Genomic DNA, 27,627 nt, shown 5'->3' with positions numbered 1-27,627 from the left:
CCGCCCCTGTGCGGGCGGGAAGCGCCGCTCCGCCCCGCGCGCGCCATGGCGCTGTCCCAGCCCGGGCCGCCGCAGCCCGAGGAGCCGTCAGCGCACAGCCGGCAGCAGCTGCAGGTCCGGGGCCGCGGGGAGGAGAGGCGCCGAGATGGGAGGGGACCCGGGGTCTGCCGGGAGAGGGGACACGACAGGAGCTGGGCTGTGAGGGGAGAAACCGGGGGAGGTGAGGAGCGGGGCGGGCCGGGTTCAGGGCCCGGCGGTCCGGCCGCGGGTCCCCGCCGACTGCCGTTCGTCCCCGCAGGAGCGCTCCTCGCCGGGCCCCGCCGAGCCCCGTTCGTCTCACCAGGAGCGCTCCTCGCCGGGCCCCGCCGAGCCCCGTTCGTCCCCGCAGGAGCGCTCCTCGCCGGGCCCCGCCGAGCCCCGTTCGTCCCCGCAGGAGCGCTCCTCGCCGGGCCCCGCCGAGCCCCGTTCGTCCCCGCAGGAGCGCTCCTCGCCGGGCCCCGCCGACTCCCGTTCGTCCCCGCAGGAGCGCTCCTCGCCGGGCCCCGCCGACTCCCGTTCGTCCCCGCAGGAGCGCTCCTCGCCGGGCCCCGCCGACTCCCGTTCGTCCCCGCAGGAGCGCTCCTCGCCGGGCCCCGCCGAGCCCCGTTCGTCTCACCAGGAGCGCTCCTCGCCGGACCCCGCCGGCTCTCGTTCGTCCCCGCAGGAGTCGCCCCCCTCGGGCCTTTCCGAGCCCCGTTCGCCCCCGCAGGAGTCGCCCCCCTCGGGCCCCGCCGAGCCCCGTTCGCCCCCGCAGGAGTCGCCCCCCTCGGGCCCCGCCGAGCCCCGTTCGCCCCCGCAGGAGTCGCCCCCCTCGGGCCCCGCCGAGCCCCGTTCTCCCCCGCAGGAATCCCTCCCGGCGGGCCCCGCCGAGCCCCGTTCTCCCCCGCAGGAGTCGCCCCCCTCGGGCCCCGCCGAGCACCGGCCGAGCGCGGCCCCGGGCCCGGGCCGGCAGCTGCGGGTGCTGCTGACGCCGCTGCCCGCGGCGGCCTGGCCGCGGCCCCAGAAGCGGCCGCTGAGCCCCCGCGCCCCGGCCAGCAAGAGGCCGTGCCCGGAGCCCGAGGGCAGCCCCGGAGCCCCGCCCGGCTCCCCGCCCGGGCCCAGCTCGGCTGCCCGCGGCCAGGACGGGCTGCGGGATGCGGACAGCGACCTCAGCGACGGGGGAGATGCGGCTCCGGTGAGTACCCGGCCCCCGGTTATCTTTATGGAAGTTAAGCTTTTAAGTGTTTTTCTTCTGTAAGTAAGTTTTATTCCCCCTTTTTAACCTCTGGCTGGCAGTGTCCCACTTCATTTTACCCTTTCACTGAAGTTTTAGATTCTTTATTGAGTCTCTTCATTATTCCTTTCATTATTAAAAATTTTGATACAGTTCTCTTCATAGAGTTAATGCCAGAGTAAGTTTTATAAAGCAAACTGGACCTGTATGGACAGATTTTGTTGTTGATACATGACCAGCCCAATTTGTATGGTCTTACCTTTGTTACAAATATATCAAGCCACTTAAAAATAGTTTAATCAGTTTAGAGACTCACTTCCCTGAGCCCAGGACCACTCTTGCAGCCATGTGACTCTATGATGGAGAGTGACTGCCTTTTCATTCTCTAGGATGGATACTCCCACCTATCAGCCTATGAAAGGAAAAGACTAAAGAACATCACAGAAAATGCTAAATTCTTTGCTGCTCTAAAGCTGCATGAGGTTTGTATTGGGTCTAAATAGCATCAAAGTGCTCTTTCCAAGTGTCATAATTGCACTGTCATCTCTGCTGGTGTGAAACCCTTTCCTCACTGGGGCAGCTGTATACGAGGAAAGCCATGAAAATCACAGAATCCTGGAATGTTTGGAAAGGACCTTAAAGCCCCTCTCATTCCACCTCCTGCCGTGGGCAGGGACACCTTCCATAGACTAGGGTGCTCCAAGCCCCATCCAACCTGGCCTGGAACACTTAGGGGGATGGGGCAACCACAGTTTCTTTCTTCTTATTATAAATAATTGCAGTAAGTTCATCGCTGCCTTGAGATAATTGTATTTTATACAGGTTATTTATTTATGCTCATTATCTATAATTAATCTCTTTTTTTTTTCTCTTTAAGTCAGCTGCAAGGCTTAACCAGCTTACCACTAAAAAGCAATCTCGGGTCACTAAAAGGTACAGTAACAGTAGATGAGATTTATATCCTCTATTCTTCATTGTGGGAGGAAAAGAAATGTTGGGAAAAGGTGAGGGGGAAAAAAAGGAGTGCATGACCAAGGTGCAAGGGAGAGGGTAACCAGTAAATGTGGAGGAGAATACATTGGCCGTGCCAAAACAGTGCCAGGTGGAGCAGAAAATGAGCTGAAGCCCAAATAAAGAGTAAGCTGTGTGATGGGAGAAGGTGGCAATGGCTGGGTGGGTGATGAATGAGGAGAGCTGGGAAGGGATGCATCACGGGGAAACAGAGGGCTGGCAGCTGCCTGTGCATTGCAGAGTGCTCCTGGTTTTGTTCCTCGCTGTCACGGATGGAAAAGCTGCCCATCCCTCCTGCAGGGCCAGGAGGGGCTGGTGTCAGCCAGCTGTGCCCTTGGCTCTGTCCCTGAGCACAGGGACTGCTCTGTGACTGAGGTGTTCTCGTTGTTCCAGGGCCAAGCCTAAAAAGGTGGAGGATGAGCCGGCCCGGCGGCGATCCATGCGCCTGCTCCGGGTGGAGCCACCGCTGGACATTCCGCTGCTGGACACGTTTGCCCAGCCAGAAGCAAAGGAATATGTGAGATGGGGGAGGGCTGCAGGAGGGGTGGTGCACTGCAGCTTTCTAAAGCCACTGCTGGTGACGCTGGTGGGTGGCACTGGGCATTGCACTGAGGCATTCGGGAGCTGTGACGCGGGGACGGGAAGGAAGGGTCAGTTCTGCCACCCCGAGCAGGTGCCACGGTCTCGCCACGAGCCAGGCAGTGCTCTGTGGCCCAGGCTGATGGCATGCTGTGGTTGGGGATCCACAGCAGGGCCCTGAGGTAGAACGTTCCACATCAACAGCCCGTGGAGATGAGCAGCCTTAAATCCAAAGGTTTATTACTCTGGTTTTTATTTCGCTGTAACTTCTGAGCTGGTCTTATTTTCCTGGGTAATATTTACCATCTCTTTGAATTAGTGATGGAGCAACAAATAAAAGGCATGTTGTTCTGAGAGATGGGAATTTAAGTCTTCCATGGAGCTGTAGAATAGATTTGAATCTGTAGTAAAGGTCTTGCTGGAGTATCAGCAGAGGAAGAAACGCAGGGAGGCAGTTGGCCTGTGCTGCCAGTGAAATTCTCTTTATCTTTTTAATAAGGTTATGATACCACCTTCTGTTTTTACTGTTTATTTCCTGTCCTGCTGTAGGCGTGTTCTCAGAATGTCTGGTGTGGGGAAAATACCAATTCACCTTGTTTGTGGTTTAGTTGGTTTGAGTTACAAAAATTGCCAATGTCCTCCCAGCCTCAGGTTCCAGTCGGACCTTTGCCCATGGTTCCAGAGCATCAGGTGGAGAGCAGTAAACAGACAGAGGCTTTACTGAGCACGTGGATGAGGATAAGTGAGGTATTATTTGTTTTATTTGTTCTTTTTGGACTATGTAATTTCACTTGGGCTCCGATTTTGATTAGATATGTCCTTTCTGTCTGTAGCTGAAAGCGGATGATGCTGAGCGGGGCACACCTGACCTAAAGAGGTAGTGTGAAAACAGCAGCCAAAACTGGGGGTTGTCTGGCCCCCCTTCCTTCCCTAATGAACCTTTTGGTGATGGTTGTCATTTTGGCTTTCCAGGTACCAGGAGAGCCTGAGCAGCATGGTGCTGAGCGAGGAGAACATCAGGAAGGTGGTGAAGGCCCGGGTGTGCTCCATGGCCATCCACCCTTCCGAAAGCACCATCCTTGTGGCAGCTGGAGACACCATGGGGCATGTTGGCCTCTGGAATGTGGTGAGTGCTTGATGTGCTCCTCACCTGAACAGGTGTGTGGTTCAGCTGCAGGTGGGGAACAGCCTGGGCTGGCATTTTGTTGGGCTCATGAGAGTGTTTTAGGTTTTCTCCATTCTTAGGGGTAATACCTGGTGGTTGTCAAGAGCGACTGTCAGATTTAGAGTTGCCAGAACAGCTTTCCCTTTTGCTCTCCCTTGTATTTTTCTGAAGTTTGAAAGCAGAATCATCTTTGTGGGATGAAACAGAACTTGGTCCAAAATGACCTGTTCAGTTTCTTTTAAAATAACAAAATGATGCAAAATTTAGAAGAGAAGACACAGGAGATCCTGCGTTCATGCAGTTTGGGTCACTAATTCAGCCTCTGCTCTCAGTAACCCAGTGTGTCCATATTTTGATGTGGTAGCAGACACCAGCTGTGTGGGTGAAAATGCACCAGGTGCTGCTGTCCAGGTCCAGGGCTGGTGGCTGCAGTGGCACTAATTGCAGCAGGAAGTTTCCATAATTAGGGGCCAGAAGCAGTCTCACTGTCCATATCACCTGTGCTGTTGTTTCCTCTCACCCAGCACCCTCTGCTTCCTCCAAAAAACATTCAAAAGACAAGAGATTTGGCCTTAAGAGTTGTAGTCATTAACAGAAATACCTGCAGTGATCAGCACCTGTGTCTGTGGGATCTGTCATTTTGCAGAGCTGTGGGACTGAGGAAGGAGCCCACATCTTCATCCCCCACAACTTCCATGTCAACTGCATGCACTTCTCTCCCTGCAACCCTGCTCACTTGCTGTCCCTCAGCAATGACACTCTGCGCTGCGGCGATGTCACCAGGGCTGTCTTTGATGAGGTGAGGCACTGCTGGGAGGGTTTAGTCTGCTTGGACCAACTCGTTACTTGGTTGTTTTATTAACAGGAGGGTTCAGGCTCTAGTTCCACAAGGGTATGTGAATCAACATTTAATTAACACCACATAAATAGGGAGGTGTTTCCTACTCACCAAAACCCAGTGACAGCCTGGATTCTCCCAATTTCCAGGTTTACATTTCTGCACATGATTAAAAGTTTCTGGAGCACCGGGGAAGGGAAAGATGTCCTTAATCCTCACTCAGTGTGTGCTCAAGGCCAACAGCCCTTTGATTGCTGGAACACAGAGGTGACAGTGCCTCGTAGGAGCTCTGACAGGGAATTTGGAGTGTGCTGTTGGTGGTCTGGTTTGGATGGTTAATTATCTCCTAATTATTTCCCCTGTGGAAAGCATCCTTGTTTCACAGAAGGATTACCTGCACAGCTGGGTGAAGCTCTCACATGGGCTGCATGGTTTTTAGTGAATTAAAGAGGGAAAGGATGAAACCCATAGCCCAGGGAGTGTTTGGGTGTTAAAACAGCTGCCTGTTTCCTTTAGTTCTGGTGATATTTAACCTTCCCTGGGCTCAGATCTTCAGGAGTGAGGAGGACTTCTCCTGCTTCGACTTCCTGGAAGAGAATGCCTTCACTGCCATAGTGAGTCACTGGGCCGGGCCCGTGGCCGTTGTGGACAGACGGACGCCGGGGGTGTCCTCGGAGCTCTCTGTGGACATTGGCTTCGGGAGGACACGGACAGTCCACGTGCACCCCGTGAACAAACAGTATTTCCTGGCTGCTGGCTCCGTGTACGTAGCCCAGACTGAACAGGCTGTTTCTTCAGTGCTCTCTGTGCTGGGGAGAGCTGAGGCTGAGGAGTTTCTCAGCCTCGATTTACAGTTAGAGCCGTCTTGGTCCTTTTAGAAAACAAGTTTTCAGTCCTTAGCAGGATTTAAGGTGGGATTGGTTTGATTTCCCAGATCAAATGGGGACAGATGGGCCCTGGTGGGCTTTGGCACAGAGGGACTGTATGGAGGGCTGGTTGGGGTGGTTTTGGTGCTCCCAAAATCCCTCAGAGCTACCATTTGAGTGGATACTGAAGCTCTGAACCAGCTCCCACACAGCCCGCCGTGCTCTGGAGCTTTTCTGGTGAATGAAGGATAATTACTGAAGCGTTTGTGGTACCTGTTGCAGGGACGTTTGTGTTTTTGATGTTCGGTACCTTCGGAACGCCAAGGAGAACAAGCCCCTGAGCTCTCTGACAGGACACACCAGAAGTGTGGCCTCAGCCTATTTCTCACCTGTCACTGGTAACAGGGTGGTGACAGTGTGTGCTGATGACCGGCTGAGGTAAGGCTGTGGAAGGAAGAATCCTCATGGAAAATACCAACTGTTCGGGTGGTTTATTGTCATCATCATCATCATCATCATCATCATCATCATTATTATTATTACTTCTCCACATGATCCAATCATCAAGCACCTTCTGTCTTTATCACTTTAAAAAATGATAAAGATTTACTTGCATTAACATTTTTAATGTAGTTCTTAATAATTTTTTTTTTGGTTGGTTGGTTTTTTCCTAATTCTCATTTTCCCTCAGGGTATTTAAAAGAAAAAATGTACAGGTACAGTTAATCTTTGAAAAACAAACAAAATCAAAACCCACAAAAACAGCCGGCCAAAATCTGGCTGGTGCACACAAACACAAAATGCTCAGAAATGAAATTTGTTTGTAGCTGGTACTTGAAATAATGATGATATCAGCTCTTCTATAAATAGCCTACCATTTCATCATTTAAGCTGCTGTGAGTTGCTTGTGTTAGAGGTTCTTTTTCTCCTGGTTACTTTGTGACCGTAATTTAGATGATTGCCTGATTTTGTGTGGGCTGGGCAGTTTGTTCCACCAGGGGTGGGACCCCCAGGTTCGTGGGGGTGGAGGAGCAGGCGAGATGCTGGGCTGGCCTTTGATGCAGAGCTGCCAGCCAGGGTGGGCTGCAGTTCCAGCTGAAAGCAAATCCAGTTCCCCGAGCACATGCAGTGCTTCCAGCTGGCGTGGTTCCAGTGCCTGTGGTGCCTGTGGCCAGGCTGGGTGTCTGTGCTGCTCCCTGGATGCCACACTCCTGGCCCCCAGGAGCTGGTGCTCTGTGTGAGGGAAGGGCTGGCTTTATAGCACAGGTTCATGGTGTTAATGTGCCCTTCTGTGCCCAGGGTCTACGACACCACGTCCTTGACATCCACTGTCACACTGCTCAGCTCCATCAGGTAAGGACAGCACACCCGGGCCAGGGCAGTGCCGTGGCTGCTCCTGTGGGTCTGGAGGGGCAGGACGCAGGGAATGGCTGCCCACTGCCACAGGGGAGGGTTAGGTGGGATTTTGGGAAGGAATTGTTCCCTCTGAGAGTGCCCAGAGCAGCTGTGGCTGCCCCTGGATCCCTGGCAGTGTCCCAGGCCAGGTTGGACAGGGCTTGGAGCAGCCTGGGATAGAGGAAGGTGTCCCTGCCCATGGCAGGGGTGGCACTGGGTCATCTCTAAGGTCTCTCCCAGCCCAAACCATTCTGGTATTCCTGTGCCATCCTGCCCATCCCAGGAGAGGGATCCACTGCGGGGATCTGAGCACTGCAGCGTGAGTGCTGAAGATTTAGAAGGCAAGGGAGCAGATGGGACATAAACAATGATTTGAAATGCTGGATTCACAAGGAGAAATGCTCTTCCCCTGCAGGCACAACAACAACACGGGCCGCTGGCTGACCCGCTTCAGGGCCATCTGGGACCCCAAGCAGGAGCACTGCTTCCTGGTGGGCAGCATGGCACAGCCCAGGCAGATCGAGGTCTTCCAGGACACCGGGAAGCTGCTGCACTCCTTCTGCAACGTGGACTGCCTCGGCTCCGTGTGCTCCATCAACGTCGTCCACCCCAGCCAGAACATCCTGGTGGGAGGCAACTCCAGTGGCCGCCTCCACGTGTTCAAATAGAAGTGCCTTAGATCTTTATTTTTTTACCTTTCTGCACTGACTTTGTTTATTCCGTATTAAGCAGTTCCGAAGCTGACTGTTGTTTCTCAGGACAGAAGTGTACTTTGAAAGTCTTAAAATAAATAGTTTTAACTACCTTTGGCACCCGTATCTTCCATGGAAATAAAAGTGATCCTTGAGCCCCCAGCTCCCTCAGCCACTCCTGGGGCTCCAGCCCCTCAGTGCCTTCTTTGTGGTGAGGGGCCCAAAACTCTCAGGTGCATTTGTAAAATTGTGCTCCTGGAGTGCAGAGACGTGCACGGGACTCACCTGCAGCTCTGGAACTCTCACTCCAGTAAGAAGCTGCTAAAAGACCAAATTTCTCACAGTTTGAGCTGTTTTCATAAGAAAAATCGGAATCGCTCAACAAAGCTCATCCCAACTCTGCTTTTCATGATATTTAAATATTTATTTAAATTTAAAAATACTTTTCATGGCACCAATGATTTTATGCTAACTAAGGTATTGGATATGTAGAAAAAGGTACATTTTGAAGGAAAAAAAGATGTAACTTACAGTATTTGGCACATGAAAGGTTAATCTCTAGGTTTTCTTTATGAAAACTAAGAAATTCACATTTTCAGGTATTTTACTGTCTACTGCTGAAAGATGCAGTACGCTAGGACGAGATTCATGGGTTTCTGATCTCAGAACCTATGGAAACAACATTTTGATAGAAAGACGGGTAAAACTAACAGGGCCTGAAACACACGACGGGATCTGGGACCAGACGGGAGAAACGTACAACGGAAAATCACCAATTCCTGTGGTTCTGCAGCAAAACGCTGGGTGACAACGGCAGAGGTGACCTGGGGCTGGCACGGAGCGTTACCCGAGGAAAGCCAAGGTGGAAGGGCCCAGCTGGGGGCTCGAGGACGTGTCCGAAAAGGATGGAGCGCGGGATGGGGCTGTGCTGTCACGCGTCACACAGAACATTGCAGTGAGGAGAGGAGGAGGAGGAGGAGGAGGAGGAGGAGGAGGAGGAAGGACGACACTGCAGCGTTAACCCGGGGTAAAAAAATGTCAGCGTCGGGACGAGCACAACTGCATAGAAACATCAGCGCTATGGGCTGAGGTAGGAACACTACACTAAGAGTTAATTCTGCTATGTTGCATAAAACAGGATTATCATGTAAAAAAATCGCTCCTCCGCCTCCTGGAGCCTCCCTGAGGGCTCCTGGAGCCTTCCCGAGGGCTCCTGCCCTGCTCTGGAGCCGGGGCTGGACCCCACCCCTCCTTGGGCCTCGTGCTGTGAGCGGGCTGTGACCCGGGCAGGGGACTGTGCCCCCGACGGGACCTGTCCCCTTATTGCAGTGACAAGGAGCCCGCGTGGCCCAACGTCACCGTCCCGCCCAGCAGTGGTGGTGGATGCTCAAAGACAACACGCACATCAGGCTTTGTAAAACTGCAGTTATGGCCCCAGCTTACGGAAAAAAAATCTCTCCCTGAGATGAAATTAAACTTGCTCAGCGGTTTTTACCTTTTTTTTTGTTTTTGTTTTTTTTTTTCTGATATGTCCAACTTGTCAGCCCAAGCTAACCAGAACTGGCTGTTATTGCTCCCTGTGGATGGGCTGCTGCTCCTGGTGACCGACAGTCCGGGGGTCGTCACGATGAGTTGGGTTTATTGACTTGCACTCAACGACGGTCGGGGCTCAAGGTATCCGTTGGCTTCTTCAGTGTCACCTGCGCTTCTGAATGTGTGTCCTCTTGGGAGGTGTCCCAAAATCAGAGCTCCTTCTCTGTCCCAAACCCAGCAGGGCTCAGCTGGCCTTGGCCTCCTGGCGTTTACTCTTAAACCATTGCTCACTGGGAACCGCTCGGTACCGGCACCCACGGTCACCCCATCCGTAAAGTAAAAAAAGACTGGATTAGATTTGATAACAAAATAGCATTTCCTTGTTAAAATAGACCTTGAAATGTCTCTCTCTCTTTTTTTTTTTTGGGGTTTTGGTTTTTTTTTTTTTTTTTTTTCCTTTTTGCTTGTTTTTTTTTTTTTTTTACAAAACAGGTACAACTGGCGGAGGGTAAAGGTCATCCCAATAAATCTGACACAGTCACCACAGCTCCACGCCGGGTTTGGCCGCGCGTGCCCGGCGTCCCCTGGCTTCCATGCTCCCCTGCCCTCGGGAGCACCGATGCTTCAAGGCTTACAAAGGTGGCGAAGGGCCGAGTCCGCAGCGGGGCGGGGGCTCCGGATGGCTGCGCTGCGGGGAGGAGGGCACCGGGGCGTCCCGAGAGCCGTCACCTCCTGGGAGGCTCCGGTGAGCAGGGAGGGAGGGCTCTGCCAAGCGGTTCGTGGAGGGCGGGGGTGGCGGGCACAGTGCGGATTTGATACCGTAACAGTACACGAGTGTTAAATGAAACCTCAGTAGCACCATTGCTAAAGCTCCTGCGGAACGGCCCCGCCAGCCCCGGCCGGGCTGGCAGAGCAATGAATTCCCCTCTGCTCGGTGCTTCCCAAGTCGTGCGCGTGGGATCGGGGACGGGAGGTGTTGTGCGGGCTCCGGGGGTGGGAGCACGGGGAGGAGGGGGCTCCGGGGGCTGCGCCCACCCTCCTCTTCCTCCCGGAAAGCCGCCTCCTCGGCCGGCCGGGCTCTGGGTCGGGAGGGGAGGGTTAGTGAGTGACGGCGGCAGGTCCAGGCCCCCGTGGTGGCTCCTGCCTTCAGGTGTCAATGAGCAGGTTTACCACGGCGCGGAGCTTGCAGGCAAACCATCGCCTGAGGGGACAAAAGTATTGGTAATGGAACTGCTCGAACTCTGGGGTCTGGCGGATATCGCGGAAAAAGGCAGTGTCAAGGTCGGACTCGGTAAGGACGATCAGGAGGAGGAGCAAAACAAAGAGGAGTCCAACTGTCACAAGGAGCAAACGGAGGACACTTAAAAGAAACTTATTCACCTGTTGGGCCTGTGCTGGCCCCAGGCCGCCGGCGCCCGGGCACAGCGCCCGCAGCTCGCCCTCGGCCTCCGCCGCCGGCGTGCCCGCCTCCGACTCCTTCTCCTCCTCGATGCTGCACGGGGCCCCGTTGGCCTGGCGCGACAGCAGCATCAGCTCCAGGCTGTGCTCGGCCACGGGCGTGGGCAGCACGCTGTCCGCGGGGCTGTAGCTCTCGTCGGCGATCACGGCCACCCGCTCGCTGCTCTCGGCGCGGCCGCTCCGGCCGGGGCCCGCGAAGGCGTCGCCGTGGGAAGCCGAGCGCACCGGGGTCGAGTGGGCGCTGTCACGGAGGGACTCCAGGCCTGGGGAGACAGGAGAGGGGCAAGGGGACGCTCAGCGGGGTGCGGTGCGTCCCTGTGCACAGCCGGGGGCTGCCCGCCCTGCCCGAGCCCGCTGTCCCCCGTAGGGACAGGCTGCGGTGGCTGCCCTGGATTGCTGCTGGCTGTTGTTATTGTTGGTCCTTCGGGACCCGCAGCCCCTTCAACGCGAGCTGCGACTGCGGCGGTGTCACCTCCACACCCGCCTGGCTTGTCACCGGCACCGCCAGCCGCTGGCTGCCGGCCGGGGCCGCGGCAGGGCCCGCGCTGTTCCGCAGGCGATCACACGCACCCGGGGGCTGTAGCTGCCCTGAGGTGACGGTGACAGTGCCCCTGGCAGCTGCCCGCAGTGCTTGGGGCCCCTCTGCCGCTGCCAGCACCAGCCGTGGCACTGCGGCACCACGGGCACCTGCCGGGACACGGTGACACAGACAGGAAAGGGTGGTGGAGTGTGGTCATCACGGGGGCCAGGGTGTCCCCCAGCACATGGGGGAGATGTCCCCATCGTGTGCAGGAGCCCCCCGCAGCACAGGCTGCTCTGAGTTCACCACAAACCAAATGTTTTACATTGCTCACAGCCGAGCAGGAGCCGTGTGCCAGCCCCTGTGCCAGCCCCCAGCCCCGCGCCAGGCTGAACTTTGGTCCTTTGTGCCAAGGAACTCCTGCCCCTACCAACATCTCCAAATCCCCAAATTCCAAGAAACCACACACATGAGGGACTCGCTTCACCTAGGTCTGGCAGGCGGGGGGGATAGGAAGGGCCTCTGCCATTGCAGTGGCCCCAGCTCCAGGGAGGGTGTCTGAAGGTCATGGTGGGGACCAGCTGGTCCCCGGGGCCACCCTGCAGGCGGCTGGAGAGGGACGGGGCTGGACCTGTCGCCGGGGGCAGAGCACGGTGCCCTGGAGCACCTCGACATGCTGTCAGCACGTCCTGGCTGCCGGAGGGTGAAGGGCAGCACCCGGAGCTCATCCGGCCGCATTCCCTGGGATTTGCAGCCTCTCCTTTGTGAACGCTGCCCGGATGCCTCCAGCTCAGCCCGGGTCAGCGCCGTGCTCCCGGGCAATGAGGGAACACGCTCTCTCCCTGCCAGCTCTGCACTCTCCCCTCTCATGGGAACATTCCCATGGCACCCACTGTGTCCCCGACACGGGGGACAGCCACTCAGGGGGTGCCACTGCTCATCACCACAGTGACAGCAGTGCTGGCCCCCAGACCCAAACCCTCCTGCCATCTGCTTCCACAGCTGGAAAATCCTGGAAATCTGGCCCCACCACCAGAGCTGCTCCGTGGTAACAACAACCTGGAGTCCAGCCAGCCTCGGAGACCCCAGCCCACTCCCTGCCACGCATATCCTGCGCCCCACATTCCTGCATCCCACCTGCTCACCAGCTGCCTACGGGGGCCACGGTCCATGGGGAGATCCCAGACCCCGTGGCGCGGCGTTACCTGGCTCAGGTGGGTCCCCAGGGCCGCACGGAGCATCGTGGCCGAGGCTGGGGACAGCCGGGAGCAGCGGCAGAATCCCCAGGGCCCGGGACAGCAGCCGCGGGCCCAGGGCCAGCACCCGGACCCGCACCTCCCGGCAGCAGTGGTTGATGAGCCACAGGTGGACGCTGACCCTGGTTTTAATCTTTACCAGGCACTTCACCATGGTGGCACAGGGACACGAGGAGCGCGGGGACGGCTCTGCGAGTGGCGCTGCTGCCGGCCCTGGGCTCAGCACTATTTTGGGCACCCGCATTCCCACGGGACCGAGCTGAAGTGAGAGTGAGGAAAAGCAAAGGGGTGGTACCAGCTCGGGGTGATTTATGGTGGGAGGTGATTTAATGCACTGGCTGCTTCCCAACGGCATGTGGGGGACAGGCTGTCACATGTAACTGGGTGGCAGAGGTGACCCTGTCTGCTTCCATCCCCAAAACTGGCACAGCCACCAACCCTGGGATCCCTTGTTGGAATTAAATCCCGCCCATGGAGCAGACAGTCCCTGTCCCTGCCTGTGTTCCGGGACCAGCACCAGGATCAGGGTGGCTGTGCTGGGGCAGGGCTGGCCCCATCCAGGGGCAGGGAACAGCCATGTCACTGGGAGTCGGACACTGCTGTCACCAGCAGGTGACACAGCCACCACCAGCAGCACAGCCACAGCCCCAGCACGCCCCCAGCCCTGTGGGGCACCTCTGCTCCCAGTGCTGCTCCCAGTGCTGCTCCCAGTGCTGCTCCCAGTGCTTTGCCTTTTGCCAGACCTTCTTCCCAGTGCATCCTACTCTGACACAGCCCCAGGCTGGGGGGGAGCAGCCTCCCCGCTCCAGCCTGCTGAAACACCAGCTGTCCTGAGCACAAGGGGCTGCGGCCTCGGCTGGACATTGTGCATGTGTGTGCGTGCACATGCATGTGTGTGTCTGTGTGCGTGCACATGCATGTGTGTGTCTGTGTGTGTGCACACAGGTATGTGTGTGCACATGCATGTGTGTGTCTGTGCGTGTGCACACAGGTATGTGTGTGCACATGCATGTGTGTGCCTGTGTGTGTGCACATGCATGTGTGTGTCTGTGTGCGTGCACATGCATGTGTGTGTCTGTGCGTGTGCACACAGCTATGTGTGTGCACATGCATGTGTGTGCCTGTGTGTGTGTCTTTGTGCACATTGTGTGTACGTGCATCTGTGTACCTGTGTCTGTCTGTGTCCCTGTGTCTGTGTCCCTGTGTCTCTGTGCACGCCTGTGTGTGTGCACCTGTGTCTGTGTGTGTACACCTTTGTTTCTGTGCACACCTGTGTCTGCGTGCCCATGTCCGTGTGCCCCTGTGTGTACCTGTGTCTGTGTACCTGTGTGTGTGCCCACCTGTGTCTGTCCGTGTGCCCCTGTCCATGTGTCCCTGTCCGTGTGTCCCTGTCCGTGTGTCCCTGTGTCTGTGTGCACACCTGTGTCTGTCCGTGTGTCCCTGTCCGTGTGTCCCTGTGTCCTTGTGTCCCTGTGTCTGTGTGCACACCTGTGTCTGTCCGTGTGTCCCTGTGTCAATGTGCACACCTGTGTCTGTCCGTGTGCCCCTGTCCGTGTGTCCCTGTGTCTGTGTGCACACCTGTGTCTGTCCGTGTGTCCCTGTGTCCATGTGTCCCTGTGTCTGTGTGCACACCTGTGTCTGTCCGTGTGCCCCTGTCCGTGTGTCCCTGTCCGTGTGTCCCTGTCCGTGTGTCCCTGTGTGTGCAGGTGCCCAGGTGTGTGTGCTCCCGTGCCCCGGCGTGTCGGGCAGGGCTGCCCCGTGTCCTACCTTCCATGATGGAGATGTGGACGGCTCTCCGCCGGGTGCGGGGCACGCTGCTCAGCCGGGGGCCGTGCGTGATGGAGGGGCAGCTCCGGCTGGGCACCAGCCCGGCCCTGGGGACAGCAGAGGGGACAGGATCAGGGCCAGGACAGAGCCAGCGCTGCGGGCACACGGCAGTGCCCTCGGCACGCTCCCACCCTGGGCACACGGCAGTGCCCTGGGCACACGGCAGTGCCCCAGCCACGCTCCCACCCTGGGCACACCGCAGTGCCCTGGGCACACGGCAGTGCCCTGGCCATGCTCCCACCCCAGGCATGCTCCCACCCTGGGCACACAGCAGTGCCCTGGGAATGTTCCCACCCTGGGCACACAGCAGTGCCCTGGGCACACAGCAGTGCCCTGGCCACGCTCCCACCTCGGGCATGTTCCCACCCTGGGCACACGGCAGTGCCCCAGCCACGCTCCCACCCCGGGCTCCCGCCCCTGGGAGCTGCTGCCAGGCTCTCACCGGTGAATCTCGGGGGGCTCCCTCTTGATCTTGGCACTGGACTCCATCACCTCCTTGGCGACGCGGCCACTGCGGGTGGGTCAAGACCAGCAGGGGTGAGGACAAGAGCACAGCCCTGGCAGCCAGGTGGGCACCCCGTGCACAGCCTGGGCCCCTCCCCACACAGCTCCAGGGAAAGCAGAAATGTTTTCTCCAGGGGAATGGGGGCGATGGAGAAGGCTGGGCTGACACCTCGGCCACCAACATCACCTCCCAGTGAGATCCCATCACCTCCCACACCAATCACCTCCCCTCAGCTGAGATGGACACAACACGGGCGTCCAGGGCCTCCCATGCCAGCGAGGAGGGTGCCAGCACTGTGCACCCCAGTGCTGGGGCCACGCTGGGGTGTCTCATCCTGCACACACCACGTCCTTCTCCAGGCTCTCGCTCCAGCAGCTCAGCACAGGAGTTTAGGGATGGTGGTGATTTTGTTTCACACCTCGTTGTTCTCAACCCCCAGATCTCCCATCCTCTGCTCCTGTCCCTCCAAAACCTCTCCTGTGAGGCTGGTGGGGTCAGTGCTGCAATGGGGGGGTCTCTGGAAGACCCTGAGGTGTCCCCGGGCCGCTGCAGCCCCGAGCTGCTCCCCGGGGAGCACACAGCACGCCCCCAGCAGCTCTCCCGTGCCACGACTTACCTGTAGCGGAAGCGGCTGCCCTTGAAGAACAGGTTGCTGCTGGACACCGTCCGCACCTGGCTCGACTTCTCCAACCTGCAACGGCCCAGGAGCGCTGTGAGAGTCCTGCCAAGCCCTGGGAGCACGGGCAGCGAGGCCAGGGGACAGGAGCAGAGCCCTGGGGCTGTGACCCCGCTGCTGGCAGGGGTGGGAGCCCCTGGCCGGGAGGACACGGCGCCTGCAGCCAGCACAGCCCATCCCTGCCGGCCCTGCTGCCGAGGGCTCTGCAGGGGGCTCGGGCCACAGCTCCTGCCGGGCCCCCAGGGCCAGCAGTGACACCCACGTGCAGGGACTGGCGCTCTCCAGGGGGCTGGAAGCTGCCCACGGCCTGGGAACTGCAGGGTGACAGAGCCGGCCCCTCCTGGGCAGGTGGGCACTGGCCAGGGTGGGTGAAGCTGCCCAGAGGAACCATCCCATCTCCTCGCCATCCCACGGGAGCTGATCCCTCACCCCGGGAGTGCCCAGCAGCACCTCAGGCCAGCCCATGGTCCACCCGCCGGGTGCACGACCCAGCAGTGATTCACTGCCACGATTAATCACAGAGAGATTTGTAAGGCAATATTGCAATTTCGTTTCATGTTCATGTAATGAGGAGTGAAACCTGCTGATTGCAGCTGCTGATTGCAGAACTCCCGGTGGGAATGCATCGAATGCTCTGTCTCGCAGCTTGCTGATTAAAATGAAACTCATTACGAAGCACAAAGTGGCCTGGGTTAAGGATGGCGTGAACAGGATGGTGCTGCTTGGCATTCCAGGCTTCATCCCAAATAATTAGTTATAATCTCCTGATGGGAGTTTGCTGAGGTGGGATGAGCACAGAGGGGCTGGGAAAGGAGGGACCCTGCAGGGCAGAGACCCCATCCAGGGCACAGGTGCTTTTGGTGGCTGGTGGCTCTGCCAGGGCCACTGGGACGAGGTGCCACACGGCCAGTGACCGACCCCAGTGCCTGGATGGAGCCCACAGATGGGCACCAACCCGTGGGGACGCCCCACAAAGCAGCACGTACTTGTAGAAAGCCTGGTTCTCGATCCCACACTTCCAGAGGTGTTTGCAGGCTTCTGGTGTCGGGGCAAAATAGGTGAGAACAATTTTCTTCTCCTAAAGGAGAAAGACAGGGAGTGAGAGGGAGAACAGGGAGTGGTGCTCATCCCACAGACAAAGAAGGGAGTGGACAGAGCTGGAGAGTGGCACTGGCATGGACAGATCCTGCTCTGGAGCCATTTGGGATGCAGGGATCAGCCTGGTGCAGCTCCTGGCACGAGGGATGGGCAGATGTGCCCACAACTCCCAGCCTTTGGGAACAGCCAGAAACACAGGGGTTTTTAAAAAATCCTGCTGATGGCTCCTGTGGGAGCCAACACCAGCCAGAGGAGTTCTGGCTGACTTTGGGGGATGATGGCAATGAAGAAGCACCTTGGGAATAGGCTGTGGCCTGGCCTGGGGCTAGGGGGGCTCTGGGGTCCAATGCCCACCTCTGGGCACCAGCAGGAGCAGGGAGGTGACCCCAGCACTGGCACTGGGCTGCAGCTGCTGCCCCCGTGTCCCCGCCCTGCAGGGCCAGGGCGATGCTGCTGCCACAGTCCCGGAGCGCCCGCTGCAGGGAGGAGCACGCTGTGCCCAGGGTGTGCCACGGGAAGGGGGAGCACTCACCTCCTTCTGACTTACGTACAGATAGAAAGTCTTCCCTTCGAATTTCATCTTGGTCACCTCGTTCCTGGAGGGACAAGGACAGGCAGGTGGGAGCCGTGCCCACCCAGCCCGGAGCCCACCCAGCTCCAGCAGCTTCCAGAGCCCGTTTTCCATCCCAGGGGGTGCCACAGGGTGCTGAGAGCGGCCCTGGCTCACAAACCAAACGTAGCTGGAGTGGGGGACAGCCCGGGGTGGGGCTGAGGGTCAGCGGGGGCTCGTCCCATGGACACTGGCAGTGCCAGCTGCCAGGGACACACCGGCCAAAACCGGGCACCCTGCGGTGACCCAGGGACAGCTGAGAAGGCTCTCGGGGGCTGGGGGGGCTTTGGGATGTGGCTGACATGGGGACGATGGAGTTTCAAATGGGGACAAATGCAGAGAACGATGGGGCAGCAGAGCTCTGGGTGCGCCCGGTGCCCACACAGCCGGACACCCCTCAGCCACCCCTCGGCCACCCAGGGAGCCAGGGGAGCCCGTGGGGGGAAATCACCTCTGGAAGTGCAGCGAGCTCACCCTGGAGGTGAACTCACCACTTGATGAAGTGAACTCACCACTTGATGAAGTGAACTCACCACTTGATGAAGTGAACTCTCTTGTTCCCCTGCAGAACGACGAAGCCGAAGGGGGTGAAGGCCAGGAACGCCGCGTTGCCGGACACGTCCTGCAGGGCGACAGCGAGGGCTCGAGCAGCTGCTGGCCACCAGCACAGCTGGCACGTCCCTTGTCCCCTCAGCCCAGAGCCGGGCACTGCACCGCCCCCCCCGCGGGCCAGCAGCACGTCCCAGTGATCTGCTGTCATCTACATTAAATGTCATTTGGCATCCATAGAATTCCTGCTGTTAATAGAATGCCGTGCTGTAATTGTTGCAATTAATCTGTATTTATATGTATATATTTATGCATATATATATATATAGTAACTATATTACCCCATGTAAGTATATCTAATTAGTATATAGATATATGCTATTTATTTGGTATATGTAATTACTATTATATATAGTTTAATACGGTTACTTATTATATTATCACAGAATATCCTGAGTCACAGTTATCTGTTATCATCTACATTAAACGTCATATTGACATTTATAAAATTCCTGCTATTAATATAATACCATTATAATTGTTGCGATTAATGTGTATTTTTATATATATATTTATGTATATATATATAGTAGCTATATTACTCCATGTAAGTATATCTAATTAGTATATAGATATATGCTATTTATTTGGTATATATAATTACTATTATATATCGTTTAATATGGTTACTTATTATATTATCACAGAATATCCTGAGTCACAGTTATCTGTTATTTTCTATATTAAATGTCATATTGACATTTATAGAATTCCTGCTATTAAGATAATGCCATGTTATAATTGTTGCAATTAATGTGTGTTTATATATATAGTAACTATATTACTCCGTGTAAGTATATCTAGTTATTATATAGATGTACACTATTTATTTGGTATATACAATTTATATATATATAAATTGGTATATATAATTAATTTGGTATATTTTACTGTCCACCCCGGGCGGTTTTGGCCAGCAGATCCCCAGAGGGCTTTTGAGGGATGCTCAGAACCAAAGTCCATCTCAGCTGTGCAGGCTGAGTGGCCAAAGGAAGGCAGAGGGGGCTGAGCCTCAGCCCAAGGCAGGGGGACAGCCCAAACTCATCCCCGGCTGGCACACGAGGGACATTCCTGGCTGGCACACGAGGGACACTCCTGGCACACGAGGGACACTCCTGGCACACGAGGGACACTCCTGGCACACGAGGGACATTCCTGCCTGGCACACGAGGGACACTCCTGGCTGGCACGTGAGGGACACTCCTGGCACACGAGGGACACTCCTGGCACACGAGGGACACTCCTGGCACACGAGGGACACTCCTGGCACACGAGGGACACTCCTGCCTGGCACACGAGGGACACTCCTGGCTGGCACGTGAGGGACACTCCTGGCTGGCACATGAGGGACACTCCTGGCACACGAGGGACACTCCTGGCACACGAGGGACACTCCTGCCTGGCACACGAGGGACACTCCTGGCACATGAGGGACACTCCTGGCACACGAGGGACACTCCCGGCTGGCACACGAGGGACACTCCTGGCACACGAGGGACACTCCTGGCTGGCACACGAGGGACACTCCTGGCACATGAGGGACACTCCTGGCACACGAGGGACACTCCCGGCTGGCACACGAGGGACATTCCTCACTGGCACACGAGGGACATTCCTGGCACACGAGGGACACTCCTGGCACACGAGGGACACTCCTGGCTGGCACACGAGGGACACTCCTGCCTGGCACACGAGGGACATTCCTGGCTGGCACACGAGGGACACTCCTGGCTGGCACACGAGGGACATTCCTGGCACACGAGGGACACTCCTGGCTGGCACACGAGGGACACTCCTGGCTGGCACACGAGGGACATTCCTGGCTGGCACACGAGGGACACTCCTGGCTGGCACACGAGGGACATTCCTGGCACACGAGGGACACTCCTGGCACACGAGGGACACTCCTGGCTGGCACACGAGGGACACTCCTGGCACACGAGGGACACTCCTGCCTGGCACACGAGGGACACTCCTGGCACACGAGGGACACTCCTGGCACACGAGGGACACTCCTGGCACACGAGGGACACTCCTGGCTGGCACACGAGGGACACTCCTGCCTGGCACACGAGGGACACTCCTGGCACACGAGGGACACTCCTGTGTGCCTGTGCCCCAACCAGCCACAGCTCAGGCCTGGGCTGCCCAAAGGGCTTTGGCTCTTTCCCAAAGCTGGGAAAAGCTCCGGGGAAGGAAGCAGCCTCGGCAGAAGGGCGTGTCCTGCTGGGGATGCAGAGGCTTGCTAGAAGGGTGCTAGAGGGGCACAGGTCCCTGCACGGGCTCAAAAGAAATGTGTGGAAGTGGCACTCGGGGACACGGGTAGCGGTGGCTTTGGCAGTGCTGGGGTTCCTGGCCTTTGAGGGCTTCTCCAACCAAAACCATCCCACGGTTCTCTTTGGCCAGGCCACAAGTTGTGTCCATCACAAGGAACACAGGAACAGAGCTATTCTCTCACACACAAACACACACATTCCTACAGGGATTTCCATACAAAACAAGTCCCAAGGACAGCCCAGGACTCAGGTGAGCCCCGCTGAAGAGAGGAAGAACTTTCTCTGTGTTTGTTTTTTGGGGTACTATGAGAGCACCATGAAAACTTCAGACAGGATTGAGTCAAGGGACACCGAACTGAGGATGGCTGCTGAGAGGGAACAACCCCTCACCCAAAATTCTCCACAGTCCACTGGGGAAGAGAGAACAGAAGAATCAGCTTCATTTAACTTTGGTTTCCAGATCTTTTAAGCACATTAACAGCAGCTCTTGATGAATTAGGCAGAATTCTGCTGATAGACATAAAAGTGTGCATGTTTGTCCTTATGGGAACATTAATTACTGTAACTCAAATACGTTCAAAAGGTTCTTGAAGTAAAAGGATGGCTTTTACTTTTTTTTTTTTTAATTAAAAAAAATTACCTGACTCTAGCAGCAAAGGTCACAAGTGGGTGGCTGCTGGCAAGACCACTGCTTCAGAGGGAATTCAGAGCAAAGCAACCTCTTGGGTACTCAGAAACTGCCCACAAACGGGGAACCCCCCCGGTTTACTGCAACTGTGTGTTTCTGTGGCACAATCCAGGGAAAAGCCCAGCACAGGCACTGCCTGAGAGCAGAATTTTCTGTCTGCTCTGTATCCCACATCCATCTGCATGTGATGGGATTACCAGGGACCAGAGAGCCACATGCAGCGACATCCTCAGTCAATAAAGAGCATTTCCAGCAGCAAACTGGATTATGGGCCGGGCAGGGCAGAGGGATGGGCTGTCCTGGCCAGATTAATGCCTGCTGGCTCCTCAGGCACGTCTCTGACCTTGTTCTTGCCTCCCAAGTCCTGCTTCTGCAGGAGGGGATGGACCACCCTGTCACAGCTGTTGGAAAACGCTTTCCTACAGCTCCCCTGGGAGCCCTGGGGCGTTTCAGAGCACTCGCCCTCCCCAGTCCCTCGTGCTCTCACCCTGGCCAGGGATGGGGCTGAGGCTGAGCAAGGCTGATGGCCCCAGCACGGCCCCAGAGCTGCTGGCAGGTGACAAACGCACTTGGGACAGTCCCCGGCACCTCAGCGGGCCAGCAGTGGCCACGGAGAGGAGCCCAAGGCCAGCACCAGCCCTAGGAATGGCTTCAGGAACTGTTTTACCTTGCACGGGTGTGGGTCAACCCCGTAGGTCTCCAGAGTCTGGGCTTTCCTGAGGAAATTCAGCTCTGAAGTAGCTGGTGTCTGCCCACTGCAGGAGGGAAAAACCAGGGAAAAAAGAATATTCCACGGCAGGCAGGAAGGTGAAAGGCAGCTACAGGGATTCTGTTAACGATGAAGCATCGGCCACGGCACATTCCCATTACATTTTCACGGGATCAGCAGGAGCCCAGCACTGAAGCCTGGCCCATCCTCTCCTGCCAGCCACATCCACAGGAGCCACGCTGAACTGGCAGCACTGGGCAGAGTCAAAGGGCATCTGCCAAATTTAGGGATGAATTCCCTAAATCGGGGGGGAAGGAAAGGGGAGCTCGGTGGCAGAGGGCAGCAGCCCCTGGCACATAAGGACACAGCTTTGATGGGTTTTTGGGAAGTTAAACCCACTTCCCTCCCTGGGAACCCTTCGGGACACAGCTCCAGAGGCACCAGCAGTGCTGTGGGATAATGGGGATTGCTGATGGTCCCGACACCTCGTGTCCCTGGAGAGGGGCGAGGGCAGCAGGGGTTTATGAGGGTCTCTGTCCCCGTGAAGGACCCCTGGGCTGTGCTGGCTGAGGTGAGAGCAGGTCCCAGCTGGATGTGACACATGAGTGACAATCCTGAATGGGGACAGAAGTGCTCAGGGCAGCTCCCCTACCTCAGCTCCGACTTGTGGATCTCCGCGATTTTCCTCTCCAGCTTCTCCGAGTGCTTGGGGAAGAACTGGAACTTGGAGCTGTAGCCTTCTGGGTGCTTCCCCGGGTCATAGTCCCCAATCTCAGCTGGTGGGAGACAGATCCAGTGGGGAAGAGCAGCAGGAGCGGAGCACAGTGTGCTGCAGCCCCCAGCCAGGGCAGCCCCCAGCCCGGGAACGCCGCTCCGACCCCGCCGCCTTCCCCCTGGGAGGGATCCTTTGCCAGGCATTGGCTGCATCCCGTTCATTTTGCTGTCTGTGCGGCAGTCACCATCCCAAATTTATTAATTCCTCAAGCTGCAGGGGCAGGCAGGAGAGCAGGCAGGAGGGCAGGGGCTGGATGAGCCCAGGGCTGCTCCTGGGGACACCGTGGCCCCTGTGCAGGTGTGGCCTTGCAGGTGAGAGCCCAGCCCAGCCCAGCCCAGCCCAGCCCAGCCCAGGTGGGTGCTGTTGGCGTGGCAGGTGCAGTGACCTGCTGTCAGTGTGAGAAGGGCAGGGGTCCCTGGCAGGAAAAGGGAATTCCTGCTGTCCCAGAGCCTCACCCTGCAGGATGTAGGCAGCCAGCAAGGCGGCGTCCGACGTCTTGCACAGCAGCCGGCCGTGGTACAGATCCCTCTTGATCTGCAGGAAGACCAAGTACCTGGGCACAGGAGGAGAGTCTCTTTATCAGGCACAATTTAAATTACCCAAACAGCCCGTTCAGACACGGAATACCTGCCACCAGACACTCGCTCTGACATCTCTCTCCCAGCAGCCCAACCTGGCCCTCGCTGGGCTGACCCTGGCCAGGGTCTCACCATCTAGAGCCCACCAGCGCCTGCTGCATTTCCCCTGGGTGTTCAGCTTGCCCATAATGTGATTTTCTCCTTCCCAAACTTTCTGTGTCCTTCTGGGTCTCGCTGTATGCACCCACGTCCCTCCTCCGTGCTCGCTGCATCACCCAGGGCCAGCTGCCTCCTGTGCGCCCCATCCCTGTCTCTGTGCCCAGTTAAAGGACAAGCTATGTGGGAAAAATTGCACATTCCGGTAAATTTAAACCTAAGTAACATTTCGGGCTGCGTCATGTGGCGTTTGGGAAAACCTTCAGCTGGTAAAACACAAGTCATGGAGTGAAGGAGCAGAATGGAGTTCTCGGAAATGAATTTAAATAACCAGACTTGCACTCTGCAGTCCTCGGTCACGCCTCATTGCTCAAATCTGAGTTTATGATGAGGTAAGCCATTAATTTTCACAGATAAAACACATTAAAGAGAATTCTTGGTATTAGAGTGGACTCAGTCCAGGGAAAAGTGAATTTTAAGCCCGGGTTCCAGCTGCAGCTGCAGGCACACCTCAAAGGGCAGCGAGCAGGGGCAGCTCACCTGCATGGGGGCCTCAGCCTGGACCTGTGGGGGTGACAGAAGGCAGAGTTAGATCAGGTTTTGGGAGGAAATTCTTCTCTGTATTCCACCCCCTGCCGTGGGCAGGGACACACTAGACCAGGCTGCCCCAGAGGCAGGGCCTCACCGCCCTGGCAGAGAAGAATTTCTTCCCCACATCCCATCTCAGCCTGCCCCTGGCACTGGGAAGCCATTCCCCCTGGCCTGGCACTGCAGACTCTTGTCCCAGGTGCCTCTCAGGTCCCGTGGGAGGGACCCGGAGGGCTCTCAGATGTCCCCACAGAAGGTGCCAGCTCAGAACCCTCGGGTGGAGGCTCCAGCCCAGCAGCCCCAGCAGAGCTGCCCCACAGCTCCACAGCCACAGCTCCTTTCCAAAGCTGCTGCGCTGGCTCCGCGGGGCTCTCTGTCCTTGCTCCCGGCAGGAAGAGCAGCAGAAGAGCCCCTAAAGATAGAAACTCAGGAGAGGCTGTGCTGGCAGCTCGGGCAGCGCCTCTCCCAGCGCTGCTGACGTCAGAGGGACACGGCTGGCGGCTCGCAGGGCATCTCAGGGGGCCTGAGGCACTCAAAGCCTTCCCGCAAGCCGAGCACCGCGAGGACACCCCGAGCTGGGGACGAGCTGGGACGGGGCTCCAGCGCCTGGTGCTGAGCTGGAGGAGTCTGAGCAGCAGCGGCTGAGTCACAGAGCCGGGGCCGTGCTCGGAGTGCTCTGCCCTGGGATGTGGGGCTGGAACTGCCTGACAGCACCCTGGGATGTGGGGCTGGAACTGACTGACAGCACCCTGGGATGTGGGGCTGGAACTGACTGACTGCACCCTGGGATGTGGGGCTGGAACTGACTGACTGCACCCTGGGATGTGGGGCTGGAACTGACTGACAGCATCCTGGGATGTGGGGCTGGAACTGCCTGACTGCACCCTGGGATGTGGGGCTGGAACTGACTGACAGCACCCTGGGATGTGGGGCTGGAACTGACTGACTGCACCCTGGGATGTGGGGCTGGAACTGACTGACAGCACCCTGGGATGTGGGGCTGGAACTGACTGACTGCACCATGGGATGTGGGGCTGGAACTGACTGCACCATGGGATGTGGGGCTGGAACTGACTGACTGCACCCTGGGATGTGGGGCTGGAACTGACTGCGCCCTGGGATGTGGGGCTGGAACTGACTGCACCCAAAGACCAAGCCAGGGGCTTTAATCACGGAGCCCAGGGGTGGCTCAGGCAGGAAAGGACCTTAAAGCCCATCTTGTCCCACCCCTGCCAGGGCAGGGACAGCTCCCACTGTCCCAGGCTGCTCCAAGCCCCAGTATCCAGCCTGGCACTGCCAGGGATCCAGGGGCAGCCACAGCTGCTCTGGGCACCTGTGCCAGGGCCTCACACCCTCAGCCTGTGCTCCCCACCAGGGAAGGTTGCTCCAGGTGCTGACCCAGCACGGGTGGGGACTCCTGTGTTTCCCCCCCCAGCAGGAACAATCCCAAAGCATCTGGGCTGCCTGGGAAACCCCAGTGGCTGGTGCTGTTTGCTCACTACAGAACGAGCTGTCCCTGTGCTCCTGCCCCGGCCAGGCCCCGCTGCTGGGGCTGGCCAGGCCCGTCCTCACCTGGTGATCTCCTCCTTCAGCGCCGCGGGGTCCGTGGGGTAGAACTTGACACGGAAGCACATGGTGAAGGGGGGCTGGGCTGCAGAGAGCAGGGACAGTGTGTCAGCAGAGGGCAGGGCTGTCCCCTTCACCCCAACCACCCCCCGAGCCAGGCCCTGCTCGGGGTCTCACCTGCCTTGTTCCCCCAGACTGCCCTGGGTGAGGAGGGGGCAGACACTCCTCGCTGCAGTGGCCATGGCAAGAGCAGATGTCCCTGACAAAGCCCTGGGGAAGCACCAGTGGCTCTGTCTACCCACCAGCCAACCCACTCCCCGCTCCCAAATGTCACTTCCTCGCCCCATCACTCCTGTCCTGCTCCCCGTGGGGGCTGCTGCCCTGTGCTGCCCGTGGCTGCCGTGGGGCTGGTGGGGATAATCCTGCTCTCAGCCCACCAGAACAGCTTCTGGGGGAGCTGCTCCTGGGAGAGGGGCTGGGAACTGACCCCCGAGGGGACAGGCCAGGGAAAATGGGAATACATCTGAGATGGAAGGAGCAGAGTCTGCCCAGACTCCTGCAACACTCACCCCGCATCTGCTTCACGACAGACTTGGTAAACTCCAGCCAATGCTGAAAGGAAAAGAAGGCAATTAAAGCCTGACAGCCGTGACTGGATAAGGTGGGGAGGATGAGGAGGAGGAGGGTCCTGCTCTGGGTGACAAAAGCCACGGGAGTGTGGGTGAGTGGCCCTGGAAGGGAGCTGGGGGGGCAGCAGGCTCAGGCCGGTCCTGTCCGCGGTGAGGGAGCAGCTCCGTGCCCAGCTCCTGGCTCACATCGGCTGCTCCCTGGGACAGGGAGGCAGAGGAGCCCTGGGAGCAGGAATTGGCTGTCCTGTGGCTGGTTCTGATCGCTGGGGAGCGCAGCACAAGGCTGCCATCCGCAGCTGTGCCTGCGAGCCTCAGGGCTCTAAGGACAAGGAGGGACTGAAGGGGCCCCAGGGCTCGTTCTGTACCAGCCCTGCCTGGGGCCAGGGCAGGGGCACCCCCACAGCCCTGGCGTGGGGATCCAGCCCATCCACCCGTGGCTCTGTGCCCATCCACTGCCCGGGGCCGGCAGGACACGGACCCGAGCCGGGAGCTGGGTCAGGCCGGCTCCTGCCTGGCCCTGGCTCCTGCTCTCACTCTCCATTGCCCGAGGCAACGCTCGAGCGCTGGGTCCTCGGCAGGGCGCCGTCACACGGCCCAGTCTCGGCGTCAAAACGTGAATCTGTGCTCTAGCTGCTCCTGCTGACCCGCTGCCAGGGGACCTGGCTCCTCTCTTCACAACAGCATCGCGATCTCTCGCTCTGCAGGCTCCGGGATAGCTCAGCCCCGCGCGGGGTCCCGAGAGCCGGGAGAGCCCCTCCAGCGCACACATCCCGGCCCCTGGGCGCATCCCAGACCCCTCCCTGGCGGTCCCCTGGGGGCTCAGGGGGCCGTGAGTAGATCCCTGTCCCCTGGGCAAAGGAACGGCCCTGTCGGGTCACCCAGAGCTCACCCAGGGCGGGGGAGAGCTGCTGGGGAGGAGCCCCTCACTGCCTGCTCCTGATTTTGTTCCGGGTCTCACTCTGGTTTCCAGCTGCAAGGCCAGGCCTGAGCCCGCTCCCCCAGCCCGGACAGGGGGGTTCTCTCTCACCCTTTGCTTGTCGGGGTCCACAAAGCGGATGCCGAAGTAATCCTTCTCCAGCAGGTTCAGGTGGTGGCACAGAAGGTCGAACAGGTACTGGCCCTTGGCATCTCTCTGCAGGACAAAGAGACCCAGTGACAGCACAGGGGCCGAGCTCGGGGCATGTGTGAGGGCTCTGGAGCTCGTGAAGGGGCACCAAGGACAGCGCAAACCCCACACCGCTCCCTGCGTGACATTTTCGGCTCCGGAGCCATCTCCCATCCCACCTGAGGGGCAGCTGGGGTCGGTTATGCCCCATAAGAAGGGATGACAACCCCCAGGCCCAGGTGGGAACGTCCCGATACCTCCCCGGGAGGAAGCTTCACACCTGAGCCGGCTGTGCAGGAGAGATCATCGCCCTGATTAAAAGCATTGTCCCCCTGCAGGATCTGCTTCGAACCGGGCTCTCCTCACCCGTCTCCACACCCAGCTCGTTGCTAAACAAAGGTCGCTTTGTGCGGTCAACCCCCGGCGGTGGCCGCTCATCCCCTCTGCCCCCGGGCTGCTCCTGTGCGGGGATTTGGCCACCACACCCCCAAAACTCTCCTCCTCCTCCTCCTCCCCTTCGACTGGGGGCTGCAAACCCCTGCTGCTTCGCATCGTTGGAGTGCTGAACGCCTCACACCCCGGTTCCCCCCGCCGCAGCTCCCGGTGATTCACCCGCCGGCAGCCCCGGCGTGCGAGCAGCCGCTGCGCATCTCCGCGGATCAAAGGC

At 58.1% G+C, this 27,627-nt stretch overlaps 2 protein-coding genes across 3 annotated transcripts in view; one reads left to right on the top strand and one right to left on the bottom strand.

Annotated features, from left to right (window-relative positions):
• The first annotated feature begins 26 nt into the window (after positions 1-26).
• WDR76 (WD repeat domain 76) lies at positions 27-7,911 on the top strand. Its single transcript, XM_053988765.1, has 13 exons — positions 27-114; positions 479-1,213; positions 1,642-1,734; positions 2,130-2,185; positions 2,657-2,780; positions 3,488-3,589; positions 3,676-3,719; positions 3,815-3,968; positions 4,654-4,806; positions 5,394-5,608; positions 5,994-6,149; positions 7,011-7,064; positions 7,522-7,911. Exons 1-13 carry the CDS (start codon positions 46-48, stop codon positions 7,772-7,774), a joined length of 2,208 nt encoding a protein of 735 aa, XP_053844740.1. The 5' UTR covers positions 27-45; the 3' UTR covers positions 7,775-7,911.
• A 307-nt stretch (positions 7,912-8,218) lies between these two features.
• The window catches only part of FRMD5 (FERM domain containing 5), a 66,838-nt gene continuing 47,429 nt past the window's right edge, over positions 8,219-27,627 (bottom strand). The window contains exons 2-15 of one of the 2 annotated variants that reach the window (XM_053988847.1): positions 26,883-26,987; positions 25,796-25,838; positions 25,233-25,311; positions 22,794-22,891; positions 22,216-22,339; positions 21,522-21,609; positions 17,815-17,903; positions 17,204-17,267; positions 16,560-16,651; positions 15,514-15,588; positions 14,835-14,903; positions 14,333-14,439; positions 10,712-11,052; positions 8,219-10,532 (exon numbers count right to left, since the gene is read on the bottom strand). In XM_053988847.1, the coding sequence (XP_053844822.1) occupies positions 10,485-10,532; positions 10,712-11,052; positions 14,333-14,439; positions 14,835-14,903; positions 15,514-15,588; positions 16,560-16,651; positions 17,204-17,267; positions 17,815-17,903; positions 21,522-21,609; positions 22,216-22,339; positions 22,794-22,891; positions 25,233-25,311; positions 25,796-25,838; positions 26,883-26,987 (1,422 nt within the window). In that variant the 3' untranslated portion in view covers positions 8,219-10,484. Of the gene's footprint in view, positions 11,053-14,332; positions 14,440-14,834; positions 14,904-15,513; positions 15,589-16,559; positions 16,652-17,203; positions 17,268-17,814; positions 17,904-21,521; positions 21,610-22,215; positions 22,340-22,793; positions 22,892-25,232; positions 25,312-25,795; positions 25,839-26,882; positions 26,988-27,627 lie in introns of both variants that reach the window. The other variant, XM_053988846.1, reaches the window with a different exon arrangement.

Source organism: Vidua macroura, chromosome 12 (assembly GCF_024509145.1).
Source record: "Vidua macroura isolate BioBank_ID:100142 chromosome 12, ASM2450914v1, whole genome shotgun sequence".
NCBI classification, from domain to species: Eukaryota; Metazoa; Chordata; class Aves; order Passeriformes; family Viduidae; genus Vidua; species Vidua macroura.
Note: the sequence above shows the minus strand (reverse complement) of the source record. Positions and strands in the feature narration are given on the sequence as shown.